This window comes from Dermacentor andersoni, chromosome 2, assembly GCF_023375885.2.
Source record: "Dermacentor andersoni chromosome 2, qqDerAnde1_hic_scaffold, whole genome shotgun sequence".
Classification (NCBI taxonomy): Eukaryota; Metazoa; Arthropoda; class Arachnida; order Ixodida; family Ixodidae; genus Dermacentor; species Dermacentor andersoni.
The window spans coordinates 80098294-80123773 of NC_092815.1; the positions used below are offsets into that span (position 1 = coordinate 80098294).

Below are 25480 nucleotides of genomic sequence, written 5' to 3' on the forward strand. Positions count from 1 at the left end.
ACGCGAACGCTCGTGTACCGTCGATTGGGAGCGCATTAAAGAAACCGAGGTGGTCAAATTTATTCCGGAATGCCCCACCACGGCGTGCCTCATAATACGATCGTGGTTCTAGCAGGCAAAATTCGCAAATTAATTTTTTTTTCTTAGAAATTCACTTGACCTTCATCAAAAGGGCAAGGGTTGAGCTCAGTGTCAACGGAAAGTAGCAAAAGCGAAGCAAGATATAACACTCGGTTCACAACCGAAAATCCGGCACACTCCTACAGTAGGCACATCACCTGACAAATACTGGGAGAAGTCGGCAACGCTATGACTGGTTTGAAGATTTCAGTTAGACGAAAATCATTAACTGAAATTTTTCTGACAAACCGCGATTCACAGGCACGCAATTAAACCTAAGCCCGCGAGCCCTTTCGTTCGTCCCCTTTTGACCTGGAGGTAAACAAATATAGCTGTAAGTTGACTAACACGGTCTTCCCGGTGGTGCAACGCCGCTCTCAACGTGTGTTACCCAACCGTGACAGATGTTCAAGGCCGGCAGCAGGGCTGTCGCAACAAAATAAAAACGCAAGACTCCCACCTCACCTACCTCGAGGGTTTCACTTTCTACACTTGACGAACAGTCTTGCAAATCAGAAGCAGACAGGTGTCACCCCGCAGACAGGCTTCACCCCTGCAGCGCCGTCGAACGACGGCGCTGCAGGGGTGAAGCGGCACGCCAGGCTCGTCAGGTGCATATCAATGGGTGCAGGAGTCATCGGTAGCCGGAGCGAGCCAATAAGTACCACAGCAGTGATGATGCAGTGGTGAGAGATCGCGCTGCCTCTAACTCCACAGCACGGCACGTGGCTTCGCGAAAATTAGTGACTAGCTTCGGTCTGCTGGAAAAGTGAGCGCCTACTACCAAACCTCCGTGCTGTCCGCAGGGTCCACAAAGACGTAAGTAAGGCTCAGTCTTACTAGGATTTAAGCTACATCAAGGCTATCAAAGTCAAGCTACATCGAGGCTTACTTCGGAATAATTTCGGCTTCGTATAAACAAGTGTGTTTGCAAGTGCTGAACACTGCGTACTACATCTCCTTGCGCGCTTCTGTGACTAGTATGCTACTAGTTGTCAGTTTTATAGAATGCCTCATACCTGTCAGCGTTTGTCTAAACCGCTGTCATCCAATGATTTCTTCGAGGTTGCAAGGTAAGATGGCTATAAATAAATAGATTTTAGCCAGAGGTTGTTTTTTTTTTCACAGGCATATACAGGAGAAGGGCAATCAACTTCGGCAAGCTCGTCATACTTCACAGTGGATGCAGTTAGATGGACGGAAAAATCGCAGAAAAGATCAATAAAACTCTCTGACTTGTGCCACCCGCAAATATAGCTCTGTAGCTATAGCGTTCTGCTGCTGAGCAGATGGTCGCGTGTTCGACTCCTGGCAGAGGGGGCGGTTTTGATGGAAGTGCAATGCGAATGCACTCGAGTGTAGTGCATTGGATGAACGTCAAAGAGCGAACAGTTCAAATTAATTCGGAGCTCTCCTCTGCGGTGTTTCTCATGCTATCTCTTATTCTTTGCCTCTTTCCATCAATTCAATCAAATGTAAGTGCTTTTAAGAGGGAAGAGTTGACCGCGTCATATCTTTTCCGCATTCAAGATTTAAAGTAACTGGAGCTGTGAAAATCGCTGATGCTTCTACCATGACTGACCAAACTGTTTGCGACTGAAGTTGTGGTTAAGGTCTAAAAGCATCCCATCTCTGTAGAAGTGTGAATTATAGTATCTCTCTGTTAGGTATACGTAGGGCTATTCCCTGTGTAGCGATGCCTTGACTAGAACCTCGCCCTGTGCAACCCGTCGAAATATGAGGCAGCCCATTGTGACTGCCGAATTTCGACGCACGACAGCAGCTAAAAGCTGGAAACTTGGCCTGCTGCCTCTGTTTGTCACTTTCCGCTACGACATTTTCACCATCGCTTACTTATAGTCCTCAGCTTCGCCGCCACTGTATGGCGAAGGAAAAGGAAGCTTTCCTCGTCGCCAGTGGAGACTGAACTCGGTGCGTACCGGCAACGTCCAGTTAGGAGCTGGACGCACAGGCCACCGAGTTTTCACGCAGCGTTGTAGATTGGCAATTTGTGCGGGCTCTTGTGCGACACGCAGGCTTGGACAGTGAAAACATTTGTGCAGTGTTATTTCGGGAGGCCACAGCAAGTAGTACGTACCTGTTGTCGTACACATACGCACAGTACAATGCTTTCCGCACTTCGTCATTTCCGACCAGCTGCCATGGACGACTCCCTCGTAGCATACGCCTCCATCCTGCGGGACTGGCGGTGGATTGGCATCGCGCTGGTCTTTGCCTTCACGTGCCTCGTGAGCCATTTCTACGATAGAGTGTCCAGGTACCCAAAAGGACCATTCCCTGTCCCCGTATTCGGGAATCTGCTCGGTGAGTACCTTGTGGCCGTAGGAAAGCCCGTTTCGCACTGTGCGTTTCGTTTCTCGTTTATTGCAGCTCTGCGGAAGGTGGAGAACCTGCACGGCCAGGCGATCGAGTGGTCCAAGACGTATGGCGACGTCTTCACCCTGTGGTGCTCGCACAATCCAATGGTGATCCTCAATAGCTACGATGTCATTCAGGAAGCGTTCCTCAAGCGGAAGCACGCGTTTTCGGGACGTCTGCCTCTAAGAATGCGTGGGTACACGTTGCCTTACTCGCTATTGGAAATCTCGCCTACGCATAGCCCGCCTTTCCTTTACATTTCTTTTTGTTGTTAGCCTAACTCAAATGCACTTGCTTTATTCAATCGCATACGACCCACATAGACATTCCGCTCTTCTATCTTGTGCACTTTGGCGCAACCTGCGGCACTGAACGCGCGAATTCAATAAACATAACTAACTTGCATGCTGAGCGTATGGTGTTCGTTTCTACTGATGGTTCACCCAAACTTCGGAAATTCGCCACGCGCTCTCCTTCTGTGCAGTATGACATGTGCGCTATTGAACACAATCAATTACTTCTTCTTTTTTTTCCTTAAACTAGCCTTTGCTAACTACTTCAGGTGACATACAAAACCAAGGAAATCATGATGTTATGTTCGAGGATTACACGCCTTACTGGAAGGCACTTCGAAGAGTTGCATCCCTAGCCGTGCGGTAAGTGAACTTCTGCATATTTCCACCTAACATTTGTCCGCTATTTCCACACAGTTATTAGAGTCAGCGTATCTTCAAAAGCAATAAATAAATGTTTCATCGTTGCAAAGTAAGTTAAACGTAAACATCATAGAACTGGAAAATTGCCATACCATGAGAACAGAGTTTACAAAGAGGCAAGGTAATAACGGCGCATGACAGTGCATATAAAGGATAGTCTAATGACTATCCTGTTTACGCAGCATCGAACGCTGCCTATGGTAGTGTGGATAAGTGTTCCTATGGAGTAGAATCATCTAAGGAAAAATGTTTATCGTTTACTACACCCTAACATCGCAGGCAGGACGAAGCTGTATTAAAATACGATCGCCTTATTTCTGTTCTTTCACCTCCCCTGTGAACAGTGTGGTTGTTTCAGGAGCAAACGCAGAAGCCTGACTACTCACCCCCCGTGATTGCTTTGTGGCTATGGTGTTGGGCTGCTAAGCACGAGGTCGGGGGATTGAATCGCGGCCACGGCGGCCGCATTAAACCTGACAACGCGATTACGCTAAGGCATCCATCTCACCCTAGTTCAGTGCCCCCCGCCCACACACACACACACGCACACACGCCTCCTACTGAAGCGTTTTCAAATGACCCTACTACTTATCGGTGTAACATATTAATGCGATAGCGTTAAAGGCCCCGTGACGTAGAAAATCTGGCGTCCGGCGTACAGCGAACCCTTAACAATAGAAGGCTTACCAACAAGTTATCAATGTATGTCGCTGCTGACTACAAAAATTGGAAAGCTGTCATACCTTTGTAACGTGCGCGTACAATACTGCCAAGCACGAAGTTACTGGAGGTGCACCGTTCTTTCTGCAGGACGCACACGCTCCCCAGAGCTTTCCGGACACTATTCTACCTTTATCCTGTCAAAAAGATCCTTCCATCACCCTAACTCTGTGTCGTGCTGAAGAAGCACGTCGACTGGCGCATCTTAGGACGTTGTCCTCTCGAGGCAACAGCAAGATTCGCTATGATGCGCGGCATATCTCCGTCAGCTTTACTCCCGGTGATTATGTTTGGTTGTGGACACCTGTTCGCAAAAAGAGATTGTACCGCAAGTTTCTTTCCACTTACACGGGACCATTCGTTATACTCAGTCGCTCGAGTGATGTGAACTATGTCGTTGCCAAAGTGACGGCAAGTAATCGGCGTTCACGTGCGACGCAAGTTGTTCATTTGGCCGGACTCGTGCAGTACCATCACAGGTCCCTTTAACTCGCTGAGCCAGCCTCGTCGGCCCCTTGGTAAAATGTCGCAGCACTGCGCGACTGAGGCATGGAAAGAAGAAGCAGAGTGCGTGCGTGATCTCAGGGTACTCTGCGGTGGCTGGGCCTGGCCTATGGCTTCCTCTTGGACCTGTTTTCACCGTGTAAATAAGCAGATTTCGTAACAATACATATATATATATATATATATATATATATATATATATAGGGAGAGAGAGAGAGAGACAGAGAGATGACTTAGCCTCCCACTTGAAAAATGTTGCACCACGGTGTATAGCGTTCGCCGCCAGCGTTTCCCGGCAAACATTGCGGTTAAATAAGTTGCCGTTGCCGATAAGTGCGAGAAGCAATCAGGGATCTTTGAATGCTATTGCGTTCCACTCTTAAAAACGAATCTTAAATGGACTGACAACCTATTTTCGTGGTACCCATTCTTTAGTGCAATGAAAAGTTTACCTGTTAGAGTGTCTAATCATGAAGAGCTAACGCGGAAAGCGCCGTGGAACATTTTATATCAAAATGTTTTGATCTGCAGTGAGGATGCAGTCGTTCGCTAGAAGCATGCTGAAAACTGGGACAGGTGAGCGCGATAGCAATTATGCGCCGGGGCTTTTTTTTTATGAATATTAGGAGAGGTTGGCGCCTTTATGGTGGCACCGGCTACCCCTTGTCACCTGGCAAAGGAAACAAAGTTGCGTAAAAGGGTAGAATAGCGACACAAAATATGACACTCAGTAGAACACTGGATGAATAAAAAATATACAGTCCAACAGTACATGAACCGAAAGGTTTTTTGCATGAGTTCAGTACGCGTACGCGTATATAAAGTCAGATATGTTGAACCGGCAAATCACACAGCACATGTAATACACTGCAAGTACAGAACATAATTATACATATTGCGTAAAAGTTGCGATCACCACATAGACCAATTATGAACCACGAACAACATTTATGTTCCTCATTTAGCGTATTCGGATCATCTGAAACTTAATATTCTCCCAAAATGTTGGTGTCCTCTAAAAACTTTTTCAGAGCAAGACGTGCTCTTTTCCGAAGGCCCGCAGTTGGCCATGGGTCAAGTATCTTTTTTAGAGTGAATGGTCTTCTGTCTGATACCAACAAATTTGCTTGCAGTACCCTTCTTTGTGGAGCGTATTTCGTACACTCGAGGAGAAGATGATACACATCTTCGTCTGGATGGCAAAAAAACACTGTAGACTAGAGACACGTTTTATCCTGTACAAGAAGTGTTTCGTAAATGCAGTACCATGACGCAGGCGGTGTACCAATGTGTCAAATTTTCTGTTGTCTCTTAGATTTTCCGGTATTGATAAGTTTATACATGGGTCTATAAAGTATGACTCCGAGTTTTTAGTTTGCTGATCAAACCAGGTAGTTTTGCTGAGGCGACAGGAAATCTGCCTCAGGATCAGACGGACTTCACCACGCAATATGGGAAGATTGGTTGTCTGCATTATTGTGCGCCTGATTCGCGGCTGCGTCCGCTGCAGTATTACCAGGAATATTGCAGTGCCCAGGTATCCACTGAAATGCACTTACGTCGCTCATTGCGCCTGCTTTTGTAAGTCCTTTGAGTGTCTCATACAATAGCAATTTGTTCAAAGAACTTTTCTTATTGCTCTGTAGTAATGCGAATCGCTAAAGATTACCCATTTTTGCGAATGCTTTTCTGATGTTATGAAACGCAAAGCACGCAGGATTGCAAACAGTTCTGCCACGGTGGAAGATGTCTCTCGGGATAAATTAAATGTTTGCTCTAGCGCTAAATGTGGAATGACGAATACTGAAGTCGAGGAATTTTTATGACACGAACCATCTATATAAACATGGATGTATTGGGGATATAATGAGTAAGTTTGGAAGAGTGCCAGTTATTGTGCGGCTACCATGAACATGTCTCCCTTAGATATAATCCCATCAACCGATAATTTTATTTTCGGACATGTTAACATCCAGGGAGGGTAACTAACGTGCACTTTGCATAATTCAAATCTTGGTAATAATGTTTTATGTTCTCGAACAACATTGTGAACTTTGCTTTTGTTCCGGCATTAGTGGCAGCCAATGGGCAAGTGTGACCGTAGATGTGACAAAGTATGATTTTGTTTATCAAGTCGATGTTCCCGCAATTCACGTTTTCCGAATTGTTAAAGTATTTCTGCAGTAATTGCTACTTGTTTTCGTGGTTTTCTTCCAATTGCTTTGGTATTTAACTAGTCCAAACGAAGCTAGTCGGATCGAAAACGAAGCGACGCCGTTACACGTGGTGCGGAGTTAAGCATGGGCGCTATGACGTAAAACTATTCCAAACTTTTCTATTCCAATTTTGCTATCAGCCCTCCACGATTGGTCAAAAACTTTTTTCGACCACCCCCACTTCACCTGTCTGTCACGCGACGTCACGAAAACCGCGATACCTCCCCCTCTGATATGATGTGTACACACTGATTATGCATGATTTGACAGAAAAAAGAAAAACAGTTATTTCTGATTCGACCGATTTTCGCCATTAGCCCTCGGCTATTGGTAAAAAGTTTTCGGGCTGCACCCACTTCACCTGCCTGTCACGCGACGTCAAAAAACCACAAGAACTCACCTCGTCAAAGTGACGCGTACGCGATAAAGATGCATAATATGCCGAACAAAACTGAATTTTCTTCGGAATAGCCGCAGGCTGCCCCGTTCCGGAAGGAATAGAAGATGGCTGCCGCCGATCGCTCAGACGCTGGCTACTCGTACCTGCCAGAGAGCATGGGTGTATTTGCGTATAATAAAACATCTTGCGTGGCCGTGTAACGTTTTCGAGCACTTTCGGCACGTTTACCCCCTCATTCTGCCAACTCTTCTTTGATGAGGGTCCGTTTTAGCGTCATTCTTGAGCTTTCGTTGCGTGCCGCCGCGATTTTCGACCAGCCACCGCAAGCTAAGAAAGGGAAAGTCGACCAATCCTAGACGCCGGCACCACCCTCTTCGTCCGGTTATCGACTTTCAGTGCAGTGGCTCGGCCCCATCCAATCCCTCTGCACTTGAGCGTTCTCCTCGCCTCTTGTCAGCCAATTAGATACGACAAGCCGCTCAGTGTAGGCAATGTTATTCGTTTTTCAAGCAAACAAAAGTTACCTCCTATGAACGAGGAGAGCGTTTGATTGGTCTGTTCAGACAACCCTGCGGGTGACCGCCCGGTGCTTGCGTTGGCGGTTACGCAAATTTGACGTCAGGAGATTGGAATAGAAATACATTGGAATAGTTTTACGTTATAGGGCCCCATGTTGCCGTAGCCACGAGTGCAATTTTGATTTCCGAAGCGTGGAACAAAGCGCGAGTGTCTAATGTTCTACCAACTGCAATTTTAACCAATAGTAAGGCTGTACTTAATGACAGTCGACTTTCGTACAGTATCTGACGTACTACATTTGAAGTAGCAATATTTCACCGCCAGGCCTCCCCACTTATTGTTTTTTATTTAGATTTTCTTTACCAATTTAAAGTTATAATGCCTGCGTAAATCGCCAACACCATGCTGGATTATGTCTCTATAAATCATGATCATTTCATTTCCATCAACGTCTCACAACATATTATTCCAGTTGGCCAGTTGTCCGTCCCTTTAAGCGTCCTCCAAAATATTTGTATGACATCTGCTAAATCACCTAAACAATATTTCGTTTTTATGGCGCTACTTAAAACAACGGCTGAATTGCAACTTGTGTATTTCATCGCTCATGAAGCCTAGTGAAGTGGATGTGACTTCCAGTTTTGTAACCAATCCCAGGAAGTATGCGGCCACAAAAGCCCTGGAAAGGCTATGCACCGACATCGTTGACGCCTACGTGGACACCTTGACATTGGAGCCACAAATTGTCGACTCAAGGAAGTTGTTTTTCTCCATGCTTTACAAGCTTACAGGAGCATCAATCTATGGCGCAAGGTAAGAGAGTTACTTTTTGCCGTTATGGGTATAGCATTCCTCTCCGGGGCCTATCTGCGCGATGACTTTTGGAGAGTAGGCCCTATAGGCTCTCCACGTTTGCATGACCTTGTCATGACATTGTTTGGTACGCTGTAGCTATTGCAGGCTACCTCGTCACGTGCTCTCCTGCCTGCTCTCTGCCGTACACGCGCTCGAGATCAGCGGCTACAAATTACAGCTTGAGCTTCACGCTGTGAAGGCCTATTTCCCATTATCCTTTTGTTTATTTTTTTTTACTTGGCTAAAAGACGGTCACGTGGCGCTCCTTTCCAGTCATTTTCCTTTCTCCATGTTTGGTGCTCACGTTCAATGCGGTTGACAGCAAATATAGATGTCAGCACTGTCACTGCTGGAACTGAGTATGTGCACTTATGACACTTAGTTCATAGAGAAAGCTGTCTTTAATTCTGTCGACCACGCAGTACTTACGAAATTGTCAGTGCCTAGCGCGACGTTAGGCAACTCACAAAGCAGAATAGCGACCATCTGCGGTGATATTGCGGACCGTTATTAAGAATTGGTATAGGAAGGTTTCTTCGTGCACATATTTAGCATCATGTACTTTTGTTTACGAGGCAAGCATTCATACTCCACAGTGCCAGAAAGAAACGATCGAGTTCTATCCTCAGCTGCCAAAAACGCGCGTGCAGCGCACATGCACAAACACACAAATAAGAATGTTCATACTCCCTAAAGATCCATCGAGCACATTTTATGCGTCAGCGCAATATTTCCAGCAATGCTAAGATCACGAGTGATACTTGTTCGTTCTCTACAAGACCTTGTAATGCGCTGCAACTAAGGATATCTATCTTTAAGACCATTCTGCGTACTTATTCCTAAGTGTTTTTGCATTTGTCATCTCTCTACTTTTTAATTCTTTTTTAATTATGAGGTTTTACGTGCCAAAACCACTTTCTGATTATGAGGCACGCCGTAGTGGGGGACTCCGGAAATTTCGACCACCTGGGGTTCTTTAACGTGCACCTAAATCTAAGTACACGGGTGTTTTCGCATTTCGCCCCCATCGAAATGCGGCCGCCGTGGCCGGGACTCGATCCCGCGACCTCGTGCTCAGCAGCCCAACACCATAGCCACTGAGCAACCACGGCGGGTATCTCTCTACTCGTGTTATATATTAATCTCGTATAAAGGACATTTAGGGTCTAATTCGCGACAAGATAAGCCTGAGCGAGTGAGAGCCAAGCCAAGGGGACCTGCCTCAGCTTTTTCCGCTAAGTGAGCCTCAGTGAGCCCGGCTGAGTGGAATCTGGGTGAGTCTAAGTCCGAGTGGACCTCGGCGGGGTAGAACTGTGGGGAGTCTGAGCCCGAGTGATCACGCCAACAGACGAATCTCGAGTAGGGGGTGTAATGAGTGCACGAATCTTTTTATTATCGCTTGGACGTGCAACAAATGTAGCCGTACAGCGAAAAATTTATCCACAGCCTAAAATTCTAGAATTAAATATTCCTAAGGTTACGCTGGCAACTAGCGCAGTGTAATATAGACAGGTGTCAAGTGACGCGCTGCTGGGCGCGGTTATTTACTTCGAGGATGATAGAAAAATCACCTGAATACTATAAAAATAAGATCGCTGTTGCAAGTTAGCGCCATCTGAGTGCCGTTATTTGCTTCGAGGATGATAGAAAAATCACCTGAATACTATAAAAATAAAATCGCTGTTGCAAGTTAGCGCCATCTGAGTGCGTTCATGCATAGCCGTCGCGTGCCCTACTTTAGTATTTCAAGTACCTTCCTGCTGAATCACAGCTGACCGCTCTTGGAAACCAAAGAAAGGGATTGTATCGTGCAGCCTGAATGGAGAAGAAAAGGACATTCTTCGCCTGGAAGAGATAGACCACGAGTACTACGCAGCCTCCCCAGACGGCCTGCCGAGCGACATTGCGCCCATTCTAGGACTGCTGTACCGCAAGAGGGAGAAGAAGATCGAGGCCCTGTACACTGAGTACCGACAGATTATTGACCGGCTGTTCGCTAAGGCCGAGGAGTCGTACAAAGCAGGTATGATAAGTTTTCCCGTTTTCTTTGTCACTGTCATGCGAATAACTGTTTTGTTACGGCCGATATAAGAGTGTCGCTAATCATTAAATAGCCGTAGTCATACGTAGTTTGCACTAACTTCGTATTTCGTCGAATGCGCAACATTACCAACAAATTTATTTCCTATCTGCCAGGAATTCGATGTCTCCGGCAGCCGGTCCTGGGTGAACGCGGGAAGTTTTCCGACTCAACTCACATGCTTTAAACGTTTATAGGAATTTTGTTTTATTTCACATAATTCCAGTAAAGAACTTTCCAACTACACGCAGAATGCCTCAGCATGGCCAGGATCTTCAGAGAAAAACGGCACCATATGACCGAGACATTCCACTGCGCCTTACATTCTGGCGCGGGACAGAAGCTTTCACCTTCTTCCTGCGACGGACACCTGCTCACACGTCACAACTTTTGCCCACGCATTCTCACATGCCACATAGCTGTCGTGTGCACAGAGTTCGACACTTTGTGAGACAAAGCCACAATGATAGATATTTTTGTTCGTAAGAGCATTGCTGAGCAGAAAGGCATATCTCGGCTGCTGTTCGAGTGCTTGCTAAACTTATTTACGGTTTGTAAAATTAAAGTGATGCACAAGGCATGCCCGCGTTTACACGAATGTAAAAGGCTTGCGTTTATACATATTTAAACGCACAGCCTTTCATTAACGAACATTCTTCACAGTTCCATAAGTTGGCTGCCCTCGAAACTCCACAGCTATATACAAAACACTGCAGTTCACAGACCAACGTCTGCACTTGTAATCAGAGGCGACAAGGGAGGCACAGACACAAGGACAGCTAGGGAGACAGGTAGACAGAAAGCTAGGCATACAGGTAGGCAGAGGTAGGCAGAGGCAGCCAGAGGCAGCCAGAGGCAGCCAGAGGCAGCCAGAGGCAGCCAGAGGCAGCCAGAGGCAGCCAGAGGCAGCCAGAGGCAGCCAGAGGCAGCCAGAGGCAGCCAGAGGCAGGCAGACAGACAGGTAGGTATGCAGAGAGTTCCCTAAAAGTGTGCGTGAAGTTCCCAAAGAGTGCCTATCGCTTTAAAAATCATTTTGATGAATGGCTTGAAGGTGCCTGTACCCCCAATTGCATACAGCATGGTAGTTGAAAGAAAAAAAGAACGAAGAACGAGGTAGAACCTCATTCTGCAGCACACGCGCCTGGTGGCAAGCTGCAACAACAAGCGGAAAAGAGAAAGTAGCCAAGCGAGGTACATTGACAGCCCAAGATTGTTTTCTTCAGAATGCTCACCGCTAGTGATATGTCTACAACAGTTTTCTGGTAGGCCTTGCATACCAGCCAACTTACAAAGGTTCATTACGCTGTCGCGCATGACTGCAAATCGCTTTTGTTCCATCAGGTAGCAAGGACAACATCGTGCATGGCCTGATTTCCGCTCGGGAGGAGGCCACCCGACAGAGGGAAAGCGACGCCGAATATCTGACCAAAGAAAACCTGGTTCAGGTTGTCATGAACTTGTTTGGAGGTGAGCAGCCAGCACAGCGTGTCAGTTTCTTCTGTGATCGCTTCCCACATTCTCCTCGACAGCCTGCGAGCTTTGTTTATTAGCGGAACCTACACACTGTAATTTGTACCAACTCCTTGAAACTGAGGTCCATGCATGCAGTGCCTAACGTTCCGAACAAGTTAAAGCTTAGTGATCAACTGTTTCTTCAGCGCCGGCTTGAAGCTAATGCCGGCTTGCCAGTGAAACTACTGCAGGGGCCCGGCGGAACTCTAAATCTAGTTTAGACACCACCGACGGCTCGCTTCAGTCCTTAACCAGCAGGAGTCTGGACGTGATGGTGTAAATAGCGTAATCGCTTGTTTCTCTTTTTTTTAATACTCGAACCTCTGCTCTTAATTTCCATCTTCCCCTACCATACATAACCTCGAAAATTTTGCTGAAATGCATTATCTAATTATTCTCATCAGCGCACAAAAATCTTCCTTCATAGGTGCCACAGACACTTCGGCGTCAGCGCTTCAGTGGATGTTTCTCAGGCTTGCTAAGCACCCCGAGATTCAGAAGAGAATTCAAAAGGAAATTGAAGACTGCATCGGTAAGAACGCATTATTGGCCTTTTAAAAGAAATGCGGAGTCAGTTTAGCACACGCTAAAGTGAATTAAGGCGAAAGCCTGCGCGCTTAAGTTACTTGACATTCTCATTCGAATGCGTTGTTACTTCCTATTACTTGTTTTCGCCCGTCAACGGTCGTGGGTTCGATTGCCTTAATTCATTCTTAATTAACTATGCCTTAATTACCTTCTCCTTGATTAACACTAAAGGTCGTGGGTTCGACTCCCACCAATGGTCATGGGTTCGACCATCTATGGTGTCACCATCAATTTTGGTCCCATTCTTTTGTTCATTGGTCTTTTGTCCCATTGAAGAGCGCCCCATACTAAGTGGCGCACTGTTAACCAAGCTGGTACCAAAGAGCTTCGGTGAAGAGCGGCATATGCCTAGTCGCACGTACCCAATGAACCAAGCTGGTGACAAAGATGTTCACTGAGGCGCGTACCCAGTGCCACATACCCAGTGACTCAAGATAGTCCGGCGGTTGCTTTTGAAGCCGGTTCCATCAGCACGAGCCCAATGCTGTACTCCTTAGACCACGGACTTCCCAATGACCCAAGTTGGCGGGAAAACGGTTACAGACAGACAGACATCTATCTATCTATCTATCTATCTATCTATCTATCTATCTATCTATCTATCTATCTATCTATCTATCTATCTATCTATCTATCTATCTATCTATCTATCTATCTATCTATCTATCTATCTATCTATCTATCTGGCCCTCTGTCTGTTTATGTAACCGTTTTCCCGCCATCTTGGGTCACTGTGTAGAACCTTGGGCCGCTGCGCTAAGAAAACCGCGTTCGAAACCAACCATCGGATCAGCTTGGGCTACTGGGTATGTGCCGCTCTTCAGTTAGCATCTTGGAGGCCAATTTGGGTCACTGTATGTGTCACTGGGTGTGCGCAACTCTTCAATGACAAAAAAGAAATATCCGGTACATGGCGGAATCGAATACGCGTCACAAATATCTTAAGACAACCCTGTCTGAATATATATTCTCACACGCGCCACACGTGGACACCAGGCGGCGGCACTAGATGGCCCAGCGTGTACAGAGGGAAGCGCGAGAGAGGAACCCGTCTGCAGTACGTGTCCCGTAGATGACGCGTCTCGGCGACGGCGATACGGTGTGCCGCTGCATTGCTTCAGTGATAATCGCATTAACGTCGACTTTCATCGTGAGATCGATCCTGCCGGATTTCTTTTTCTTTTTTCTTTTTTTTGAAGGACGCAAAAACCTTAAGGAAACAGATCGTCGTCAAATCTATCTTGCTCGATAATGCCGTCGAACTGTGTGGATAGATAGAATCTTGAGTGCCAAACTTTAGCTCTCTGTTAACTACCGCCAATCGAGTTGTGCTCACCATTTTTTTTTCTTGGGGGGGGGGGGGGGGGGGGAGTGATGAAACAAAACATCTCACGTAGAGACTTGTACTATTTGACAAAAAAACGTGAGATTGCCATTCGCAGGACACACCTTTCATTCTTTCCTTTTTAAATCAATTGTCCAGCAGCATCTTATTTCCATTCTTCTGTAGTATAATATAATAAGTTACGAAATGGAACTTATGGCGATATGAAAAAGTTAGCCAGATTTATTTTTAAAAACAAATATATGTAAGAATTTTTTACGCTAATTAGGTCGGGAATTTCCAGTCGTCCTCCCGTGTTGAGCACTGTTTTGAGGAGCCTGAATATGTGTCATCCACATTAATATTGTCATAGAAGATACAAATATGTTATAAATATTATAAAACAACCTGTCTTTTCGAATGATGATCAATCCCCATGTTGGGAGCCCCGGTGAGAAGAATGAGATGCTTGAACAGGCTACTTTTATTCGCATAGAAGATGAGTGATTATAGCATAACTGAAACTGCGTCTTCCACCATGTTATATCATAACTTCTGTGCGGCGAAATACAGCAGATGTTACCTGCCTCTAAAATAAGCACGCTACCGGCAGCATACGCGTACCAGTGTTTGTTAATTGCAGTAAGTCGCGCTCTTTCTTTTTATATAAGTCTTGGTGCACTTCTTAGAAATAACGATTTTGATCCGCCATCTAAAGTCAAATAAAACTTAAGAAAAGTAAGGACAGAAAGCCTTTTCGTTTTATTCGCATTTCTTCAATTATCATTCCTTGGAAAGAAAAGTATCAACCTAAATACGACTGACCACTCATTCGGCCTCCCCGTACTTCTGATACAAGACACTCGTTAGTTTACTGCGTTCTGCATGACCTTAGACATGCTGTTGCCAACGCCCTTTGACCGGAAGCTGACTTTGCCTACCACGAATTTCTTTTCTCGTATTCGTATAGGAACCAGTTCACCTGTGTACGAAGATCGAGAAAGACTGCCTTTTACAGTGGCCTGCATGATGGAGACGTTTCGGTGTCATCCTTTTGCACCGATTGGCATGCCCCACAAGACAAGTACGGATACAACAGTCGGTAAGCAAAACATTGCGGCAACGTTAACTTGACCAAAGAGATAGCGTTAAAAAGCAACAGAAGAAGCAATCGCATGCCGTATTCACACTGCAGACCATTCTATGAAGTGACCTTCACCAATGGGTCACCGTCTGTTACGTTCCTCTGCTAAACTAGATGACTCGGGCTAGATTTGCGGTCGTGATGGCACCCTTTTAATGGAAGAAGAGCTCAAAAACACCCTAGTATACTCCAATTTCAGTGTCGTTATATTTATTTGCAGCTTTTAGAGGCGTCAACTCAATAGCCAATCAAAAAAAAAGCCAAGCAGTGCTCTAGATTGGGGACTTATAAGGTCAGCAGTGAAGAGGAGGCTCTAATGACTGAAGTCTTTGAAGTTAGATTTTGAGCTGAAACAATTCGCATAGAGGCACTTCTAATTTCTCTTTTTCTTTTTTTCGCATCGCAAAGTGCCTCGAGCGGCCAGTCGCGCATTGATTTTGCGTGCATTTCGGCGCTTCTTTCACGCTCGGAAAAACACTTTCATGTAGCATGTATTGAGCAACAGAAAGCTGTATCGCGACTTTTTCATGTCGCTCTACAATTTTCTCACTCACACTTTTCATCTAATTAAAATATTTTAGAAGTTGGTTAATCAACTAACACTAAGTATCTAATTAGGCGGAATGAACAATATAGTTTGAGTATCTCCATGCGACGGGCAAACAACACTGCCTTCGTTCCGTCCAGCTACGTGGCCATTTGCATATTTTTAAACTCTGGCTAAAGTTAGCTGGGACACCCTGTATAGTAGAGAAAATGAGGAGGTTTCATCACACGCTTTTCGCGGCAACTGACATCAACACCAGACAGAATGCGCACCCAAAATATATGTCAAGATAGCTTGGCGTTTCCGTTAACACTTTTCCAGAGAGCGCAATGAGGGTAAGCTTTAAGTTTACATGTCGCAGGAAGATTTCAGTCCCACATTCCTCGTATCAGGTGCTAGCTATGTTCAATTTAAGTTACAACATGCCTACAATGTTGTCAAAAATAATTGATCACTGTATTTTAGTTAGTTACCTATTCAGTTGTAGCGATTACCCTTTATATCCTCTCCGCTGAGACGAATAATGTGTTTGCGCAAACGCTGCCTTTCCATCGCTAAGGCGCAATTTTTTCTTTTTAAATATCGGTTCGACTTTTCTGAAAAACTTGTATCATATAGAGTAGACAACACTGATATGTTAGCATTCGCCTTGTAAAAAAAAAACAACTAAAACAACTTTTCGGGTTCTCTTAGTAGCTTTGAAATGTCCCATCTGGTACCGCTTTAGTAACAAAGTAGTAAGGCGCACGACAATTTAGTGAATGCGTGTATTTACGAGCGCTTTACTGACGTTACTTCAAAAAGCGTTGTAACATGCCCCAAGTTCCCTTAAAATTTTTATTTATTTATTTATTTATTTATTTATTTATTTATTTATTTATTTATTTATTTATTTATTTATTAGGAATACCTCAGAGGCCTCCAAAAGAGGCATTGAGTGAGAGGAGTGCGGGGTCCAGTTCAACACTTCAAGACAACTCCGGTGCAAAACATCGGCGCGGAAAAACGATCGCGCAATCTACAAAAATGGCTCGACAAACCTATCCTCCCCGTCCTGAAAAAAGCAAAACCGCAAAGCAGGCACAAAAAGCATTGCAAGAGGGCAGATTGTTGCCACCGGTATTATTAATGGTATTCAAGTTCACAGTTTTTCACCGTTCGTATCATAATGGAAACAACGACAAAAATAAAAATGGCAATTGAAAGAGAGTCTACACTACGTGAATTGTCGACTTCTCCCAGGACACCATGAAAACACGCATATAAAGTTTTCCAGTGCTTCTATAGTCGCGTTAGCAGCTTCACTGTAAAAGGCTCTCTCTCCTACTCCTATATAGATATTACGGGAAAGTAAGAAGTACGCTGTGAATGCCTAAGAAAATCAGCCTTTTGTAATGCTTGTATGTTATAACGATATGTTTGCAACCGGAGATAACAATCTAGGCCGGTGAACTTAATTATGAATTATGAGCCACGAAACTCGCACAAAACTAAAATGAAGTTCCCAAGTTGCTGTGGTAAAGCGCAAGCTCCTCAATTTTCGCAGGCACGGCAGCCATACCTAAAGACACTGGTGTGTTGTTCAACGTCTACGGAGTGAATCACGACACACGCTTCTGGGACGAACCAGGAAAGTTCCGGCCTGATCGCTTTCTGGACCCCGTCACTGGAAGACTGCGTCAGGACGCCGGGCCGCTGCTAAGTTTCGGCCTAGGTGCAAGGGCTTGTCCAGGGGAGAAGCTCGCACACGTTGACATATTCTACATCCTCGTCCGATTCATGCAGAGAGTCAGCTGCAGTGCCATCGACAACGCCTCAAGTGTGGACATGAGAAGTATCGGTTCGTCGCTCTTCTTCCTACCGGCTCAGCGTGACATCGTTCTCTCCAAGAGAAACGGATGCTTGGAGCGCTGAGTTTCACGGAGCGTTCATGCCCAATAGAGTCCAAAGCTGAGGCCTAAGGCCAAGAGATGCGATTCACGCCGTGAAAGCCATGTTGCATCGTGTTCAAGTACCAGGGCTAACGTTTTGATAGGTGAAGCTGCCATGGTCGAGCTGGCGTTGCTATCCTCTGTGTGTTCTTTTCATACGTGTTTTACCGACGTCAGAGCCGTTGTTCGAGTCGGCCCAACGTCATTCAGCGGGAAGAAATACGCAAGACGCAACCTTGAATTCATAGCGGTACTCATAAGCAGATTCTTTGCGACACCCTTAGACGTCACAAGCAAAACAATGCTGCACACCCTTTATCAGATCCAACATGTGTAATAGGTCTTATCTCGCTCGCTAGATCTTTTTTCTTCTTTTGCCAAGAGAAGAACTGATTTGTGATCTTCTTTAGGCAGGACAAAACTAAACTTTTCGGCTACATCCTTTCTACAAAACATTTGTGGGAATAGGAACATACAACAAAAATTCGAAAGCTGTGTTCAAGTTATTAATATTAAACACAAATCGTTTCTCGTGACATATAGCATAACTCATAACTACAACATAACCTTAGCATAACTAACTCAAACGTAACATAACTCATAACGCATGCAGAGGACTGAGAGATATATGCCATTTTTCGACACATGGTCTATATGAACAACTCGAATATTTCCGTCGATTGGGCGCGGTATAGCGCATAGACGTTCAGTAACATTTCTTACAAAATGGTGCAGACCAGCTAGTTGGGATCTTAACGTCGCTCTCAACTTTTTTTCGAGATTGTCGACAAAAGTGAGTTCTTGTCGCATAACGTGCAGCAGTCACACATCAAAACTTTTGGACGAACATGTGTGATATTATGCTATCTTTTTCTTCGTTATGAATGTCACGCAATCTTTGAAGTTTTTTCCGTCTCCATCTGCATGCGCTTCTCAAGGCAAATCAAGGCTAACTTTCTTTTTTTTTTACTTTCGTGTGCTTATGTACTGCATACGTGTAGTGAAGTGGTGCTGCTTGAGTAGCACTGCGGTGTTTGACACAAGAGCCGTGCTCAGGCTTCAGAACTTGCTTCGTACTCCAATTCATGTATGCCGACAAGAAAAATTAATAAAGAGTTGCTTTACTGAAAAAGTCACACGAAATGTATCTTTCATTAGATGCCTGTCTCAAAGGAACGCCAAACTTTCTTAATCTAAGCGATGCTTTCCAGTTACGCGGTAGGAAGAAGTAAAACGTCACTCCCGAACACATTCTCAGAGTATAAAACCTGGCCACAACGCCATAACGTCAAAAAACTGCGAAGGTAATTTGAAGAAGCTGCCATGAATTATCGCCACTTAAAACAAAGTGTTGTAGTGAATGGCTACGAATGTGTTTGAATTTTCAAGCATAATATGTACAAAGGCGCTGCTAGCTATAGGTGCCATCCTAGTTCTCTGGAGTCTCGTCGGCTACCCAAGCCCTTGCCAATATAGCAGAGAATCACGTTATATAATTTTGGTGTTGTAGACTCCACTCGTCCTGCAATGTATCCTTCAACCCCACTCGTCAGTTAACAAAGAGAAGCAAATAAACCAAAGTGAACAAAATTCGGCACGATCCATGAATCTGCATGCCAGTGCTCTTTCGAACCGGCTATGAGCGTCAGCACATATTGGTAGTTGCTGCTATGACATGCAACGGGTGCCGTGAAGGCAATAAAGGTGATGCAGTGTACACTAAGCATTTAACGCTTGCGCATGGACTTTCTTGTACTGTATAGATGATGTTTTCATTAAATATAAAGGATTGATTGATTGATTGATTGATTGATTGATTGATTGATTGATTGATTGATTGATTGATTGATTGATTGATTGATTGATTGATTGATTGATTGATTGATTGATTGATTGATTGATTGATTGATTGATTGATTGATTGATTGATTGATTGATTGATTGACCGACCGACGGAGTGACTGTGCGCCAGTTATTATATGGTTGGACGATAGATGAATCAACACCTTATTTGTGCGCTTCTTCCAACGTTGGATTTTGTAAGCGCGAAGGAGCCACAAACACTTGCTCGACAGTCACATCACTAAACAGTCAGCTTCTGCAATCATAGATGCAATGATGCAGTAATAAAGCATATCTGTAGCGAATTCTTTACACTGATTATTAGCTTGAAACCGAAAAGTACGGATGCAACAATAACTGCACTTCTGTAACCTTTTTCAGTTCAAGACAATGGGCAAAACGAGAACTCCCGCCTTCCATCTCCCGCCTTCCCCGTGTTTTCCCTCTTCCGTTGAAGTGCTGTACTGGCGTTCCTAAAGCTAAAGTTGAACATTTCATGAGCTCAAGGCTACAATTTCTACTAGTTCACTTGGACGAGTAGTATCGCCAGCTCAAGCGTTGCTCACATTTATTTCTGCAAATGTATTCTATAATGCAGCTGCTTGCAGCCTGCACTCTATGGGTTAGTATAAGTTTACTTATATTGTATCTTAGCTTCCCGCATTTTCTAATTGAAAAATTTACATGTGCGCCTCCTGGCGCCGTGTGTTTCGCGGTGAGTGGCGTGTCCGAACTGCTCACTCGCGAGAAAAATATGCCATCAAAAAAATTACTTGCGGCAAAATCCGTATGACTAACAGCGCTGGACACAAAAACGGCATCAAGCAAAAAGATCATCTCTCATATCGATGCGCCTTAGTTCATGCTCAACATCATTGAATGGATAGAGACAGACAGGACGCTAATGAAGTGTACAGGTGTTCACAGACACGCCTGGGGATTGCGTACAGCGTCCGATCCACACGGGACATTGGAGCGATCGACAAGAGAGCAATGGTCGCGCTTAACGAACTGCCCGTGAGAAGCACCAAATCCCAATGAAAAGAAGCGAGAGCGTACGACTAGACAGCGTACGCCGATGGAAAGCCAAAGTAGAGAATTTACACTATTTACACCGATGTTTTGTGCACAGATATGGAATTAGCCTTATATATGAAGGAGGGAGGGGGGAGGGAAGTCGCTAAGAGAAACATTTATCTGAATAAAAGCAATTGTAATGACACCATTTGCGGCAAATCGTTGCTTTAACTGCACCGGCAAGTGAGGAACGATCCCACAACCTTCACATTTCGAATGCGATGCGCTACCAATTGAGCTACCGCGGCGCCGTTTGGTAGCTCAGTTGGTAGAGCATCGCCCGCGAAATGCGAAGGTTGTGGGATCGTTCCCCACCTGCGGCAAGTTGTTTTTTCATCCACTTTCATTTCCATTAATTTATCGTTTCTTTATTTCATTCATTAAGCACAAGTAATTTCCCCTATGTTGTCCTCGGTGTCAGTGTTTGTTGGCTTCTCATGATATGGCTAATAAATATCGGGCCCCTCGGTTAAACCCCATATGCTCCTCAGTATATTGAATTTTAGAAACAATTACTGTTTTATTGCGAAAAAAAATTATTATTACAAGAACTTTTGCAACGAAAAGTAGAAATAATATTATCTCGCTAACACGCCTATTTGTTTTGAGTCTGTTCAAGCGAGGAACATATGCAATATCCAGACAGTCAAAAAAGCGGTGCTTAAAATGACAGTTTCAAGCTTGTTTTAGCTGCACTGATGTCACGGTGAAGCTCGTAACATTTTAACCCACAAGAAAAGTTGTATTAGAATTAGCGCCTACTCCGAAATCGGTATTGTTTTATTAATATTGAAGAACTGCTAGCGAGGCTGCACGCTTCATAGCAGCAAAGTGTGAGTGCCTTTAACATATTCGCTGGCAAGTGCATTCCAGAGCAAATGTCTAGAAATATTTCTCTCTGACAGCCTGCGAATGACACTGATGGCGAAGTGCACTACCTCAAAGTAACTGTGGAGGGAGAGAGATTTTACTAACAAGAAAGACAGAGAGGTGAAAAGGGGCCAAAAATGGCACATTTGCCCGTTTGACTGAGGTGGGTAAACAATTCAGCGGCAATGTAGCGCTAAATGCCAGATAAATGAGTTAGCACTGCTTTGCACTTCTTTGAAGCCCTGGATCCATCATTTAAACTGCGTTCACCGCATTGCAAAGTCCTCTTCAGGAGCTCACTCAAAACCCATCCTGCGTCTTCGAGAAGTCACCGGCAGTTGCTCTGACGGTGACCTGCTACTACTTGCATACATACATACATACATGCATGCATGCATGCATACATACATACATGCATACATGCATGCATACATACATACATGCATACATACATGCATACATGCATACATACATACATACATGCATACATACATGCATACATGCATACATACATGCATACATACATGCATACATACATGCATACATACATGCATGCATACATGCATACATGCATACATACATGCATACATGCATACATACATGCATACATACATGCATGCATACATACATACATACATGCATACATACATACATACATACATACATACATACATACATACATACATACATACATACATACATACATACATACATACATACATACATACATACATACATACATACATACATACATACATACATACATACATACATACATACATACATACACACACACACACTCTTCCAAGCTATCCCATCCACTCTACCTCAACCACGTGGCTGGCTTCCGACACTTAACACACATACACCATTCTTTCAACTTTGACATTCCTCATGCTAATGCATTAAAAGTACGCAATGGGCTTCTTGAGTGGCAGACGTCAGAGAAACAGGGATCGTTCATTGTGTATTTGGAACACTTCCATAGCAGATTCGTCTCATCAGATTCGACATGACACTGCGTACGTTTGAGGAGGAAAACGTGCTCTATTTTATATCCCCTGGAGGGTCTACAACCACTGTCGGTGCAGTCAGAGCAGTGTAGGACTCTAAAATTGAATGAAATTTCTTGATATTAAAGCTGGCACATCCGTTCAGACATCAAGGATGGTACACAGGGTGTTCATATTTAAGTTTTATGGAATTCTCAAAAATCGCTTGTGGCAGATAGCATATTTTTCGTCCTTGATCTCGATTATTCACAGAGGAGGACTTTACTAGTACGAGAAATCGAAACACATATTCAAACAATTAAAGAAATAATAATGAACTTCTCAATTAATTATTTTACGGCACATTCTGCAATTTGCGAATTGCCGCCGGTGAGCTTCCAAGACGTATCCACTTGAATTTAATTTCCAGGATGACGGCAGTTTCGAGATATTTCGAATGTGGAACGAAATACATGGACATTCCAGTTACTTTTGTGGCTCAATGCATGAAAGAACGTTTTGTTAAAAATGTAAGTGGAACTACAGTGCATACTTAGGGCAAGTTTCATGGCACATATCTCCAAACTGGCGTCATTCCGGAAATTCATTACAAGTGAATACGCCTCGCAAGCTCACCGGCTACAATTCATAAACTGCAAAGTGAGCCGTAAATTAATTCATACAAAAGAGAATTAGTGCATTTTTCTTAATTAGTTGAATATGTGTTTCGATTTCTCGTGTGCGTAATATCAGCCTCTCAGAATTATCTAGCTCAAGCACTTGAATTACATTACCTGCAACATGCTATTTGTGAAACATTCCATAAAACTTAAGAACGACCACACCGTATATTGTATACAGCAATGCCTTGCGCATGATTTTAGGCCACTTTTGTCGCCCACGGACCATGCTTGGCTGATCCTGTTGATAACGCGGGCAGGGTCGCTCTGGCCACTGACGAAGTGCGAAAAGGAATCGCACTTGAAAAGGCATCGCTACAAAATGGCGGCTTTGGTAGAATGAACGCGCGTAGCATGTGACCAACAGCGCCGCTGTGCTGCCTATAGGCTGGACAGGTAGCGTTAATGTCGGCCGGCTCGCACCAATAAAGTCGTGCAGCGTTTCTTCAATGCGTATCGCTTTTCTTGGAAGTCAAACCAACGCTGCCTAGGACTCAGCTATGGCCCACAGCGGTACAACGCCTGCCTCGGCTGCAGGAGGCCGTGGGTTCGATCCCTATATACCGCTGCCCGGCACCCAATGGTTCAAATAGGCACAAGCGTGTATACCCTGGCCTAGCACTCGGCTTTCTTCAGTGATGGTGCTCTTGGGAAGTGAGCCTTCTTCCTCAAAATTTCCTCGAAACCTCTGTGAGCACAATAAAAAAAAAAGGAGTCTGGCAGTCTCACGCCGACAACTTCCCGTCAGGTGGGTGTCCTTCCAAGCGTCTCAAACTCCCGTAGTTGCCGCGCACATTTCTTTTTGTAAGGGGCCTGGCCAGGCCGGAAGCGCGCTTGTACCTATTTTACCTTTCTCTAGGTAACATCAGGAGTGGCTGCCTTGACTAGGATAGGCAAGTCTTCATTTGGTATTGCAACATGGAAGTTTACATATTGGGAAAGAAACAAATTACTGTATATACATGTGCTAAGGAATATGCGTCCCTGTCACCAGAAAACAAAATTATATTAGCTTATACGCGCAATACCATCTTCAAACCGAAAACTGGACACCTTCGAGAAAATCTGGAGCTCTTGTATAAATAGCTCTATTGTTGTTTATTAACTTCAATAAAAGGAAAGTTTGACTACATTAAGAAACTGCCTGTCCCAGAATCACTAAACAAAAGAAAAATATAGCTCTGTGAATAAAAATTTTTAAAGCCATCACAATTGGTTTAAACAAGGAAACCCTCGTTATATGCACGAGAAAGTCACCACGACCTAACAATAGATTACAAATACATCACGTAGATTGCACATCACCAATCACAGATCAGCTCACTGTCCAGATCAAAATCGTTTTAGGCTTTCCTACCATTTTTATAGAGACAGGACCATGGTCGAATCACTTTCTTTACCAATAATAGACGTCTATGTGAGACGCCAAGATTACCACGAATGGTGTCTGGATCAGGATGCGGAAACTCCCTATTGGGACACTCGGTCCCATATCGCGAATGCGGCGGCAGTGCCGCTCCCACCACTGGTAGTTGCCGGATATCCAGATGGAAATAATTCACAAACAAAACAATGTCTTCTTGACGTCACCGATGAGGTCATAACACTATCACGCATGTTATCACGGCAACACATCTTGTGGCTTACAGACAGAAGGTAGAGTACAATACATGTATTTCACTGACAGAATGAGAAGTAAGGACCCACAGAATTTTAAACTGGCTACATGCATCTGCATGAACAGGAAGTAGCGTATAATTGCTCTAATTATTTGAACTACATGCCGAATGAGGGAACATGTTTCTATAGCGCTTACAAACGCATATAATCTGCCTGTCGTCATACTTAGCGTCACACTCATATATATAGAAAAGCATGGCGAGTACTAGGACAATATTTTGACACAACAGAAACGCAAGGAACCAACCATTCATAAAAAAACTTAATAGCACTCTTCATCGCAAGGAAGATTACCAGTTCGTGCTTAATTAGCAATAAATAATCTATACTTGTACTACTGGTGTTATTAAACACATTTTGCTGGCAAAACAAATAATATTGCCCCTCGCGTATAATACAGGTGCTCAAAAACTTTGACAAACCGAAGCTGAGCGTAAAGCAAGGTAACTGAGCGTATGGTATCGTCTACGCTCCAACATTCAGATAAAACAGAGAGCTTAAACCTTCTTCAGTGCGGTATCTTTGTAGTCGTGCATCAAAACGCAACAAGAAATTACGTGCGTGCAACCTTTTGCCGTCATTGCTATTGAAATTTGATAAAACATCACGGATGTGTCTTTGTTTTTCGTTAGCTTTGGCTGTATGTGTCGACAAAGTAAAGAATGCACAAAATGTATAGCCTAACAAACACGGGCACTCAAGCCCCTTCAAGCCCCTCAGTACAAGTCACCGACAGCAGATGGGCTGCCGTCACGACGAACATAGAGTAACATAGTAAACGTAA

General features: G+C 44.4%; 2 protein-coding genes across 2 annotated transcripts in view; one reads left to right on the forward strand and one right to left on the reverse strand.

The window, feature by feature from the left end:
- The window catches only part of LOC126541784 (uncharacterized), a 140850-nt gene that overhangs the window by 57915 nt on the left and 57455 nt on the right, over positions 1 to 25480 (reverse strand). The gene's annotated exons all lie outside the window — the stretch shown is intronic.
- LOC126541785 (cytochrome P450 1A1-like) lies at positions 662 to 19349 on the forward strand. The gene is made up of 10 exons (XM_055076915.1): positions 662 to 939; positions 2278 to 2445; positions 2512 to 2691; positions 3062 to 3155; positions 8232 to 8387; positions 10244 to 10452; positions 11851 to 11976; positions 12449 to 12553; positions 14904 to 15035; positions 17171 to 19349. Exons 2-10 carry the CDS (start codon positions 2283 to 2285, stop codon positions 17536 to 17538), a joined length of 1533 nt encoding a protein of 510 aa, XP_054932890.1. The 5' UTR covers positions 662 to 939; positions 2278 to 2282; the 3' UTR covers positions 17539 to 19349.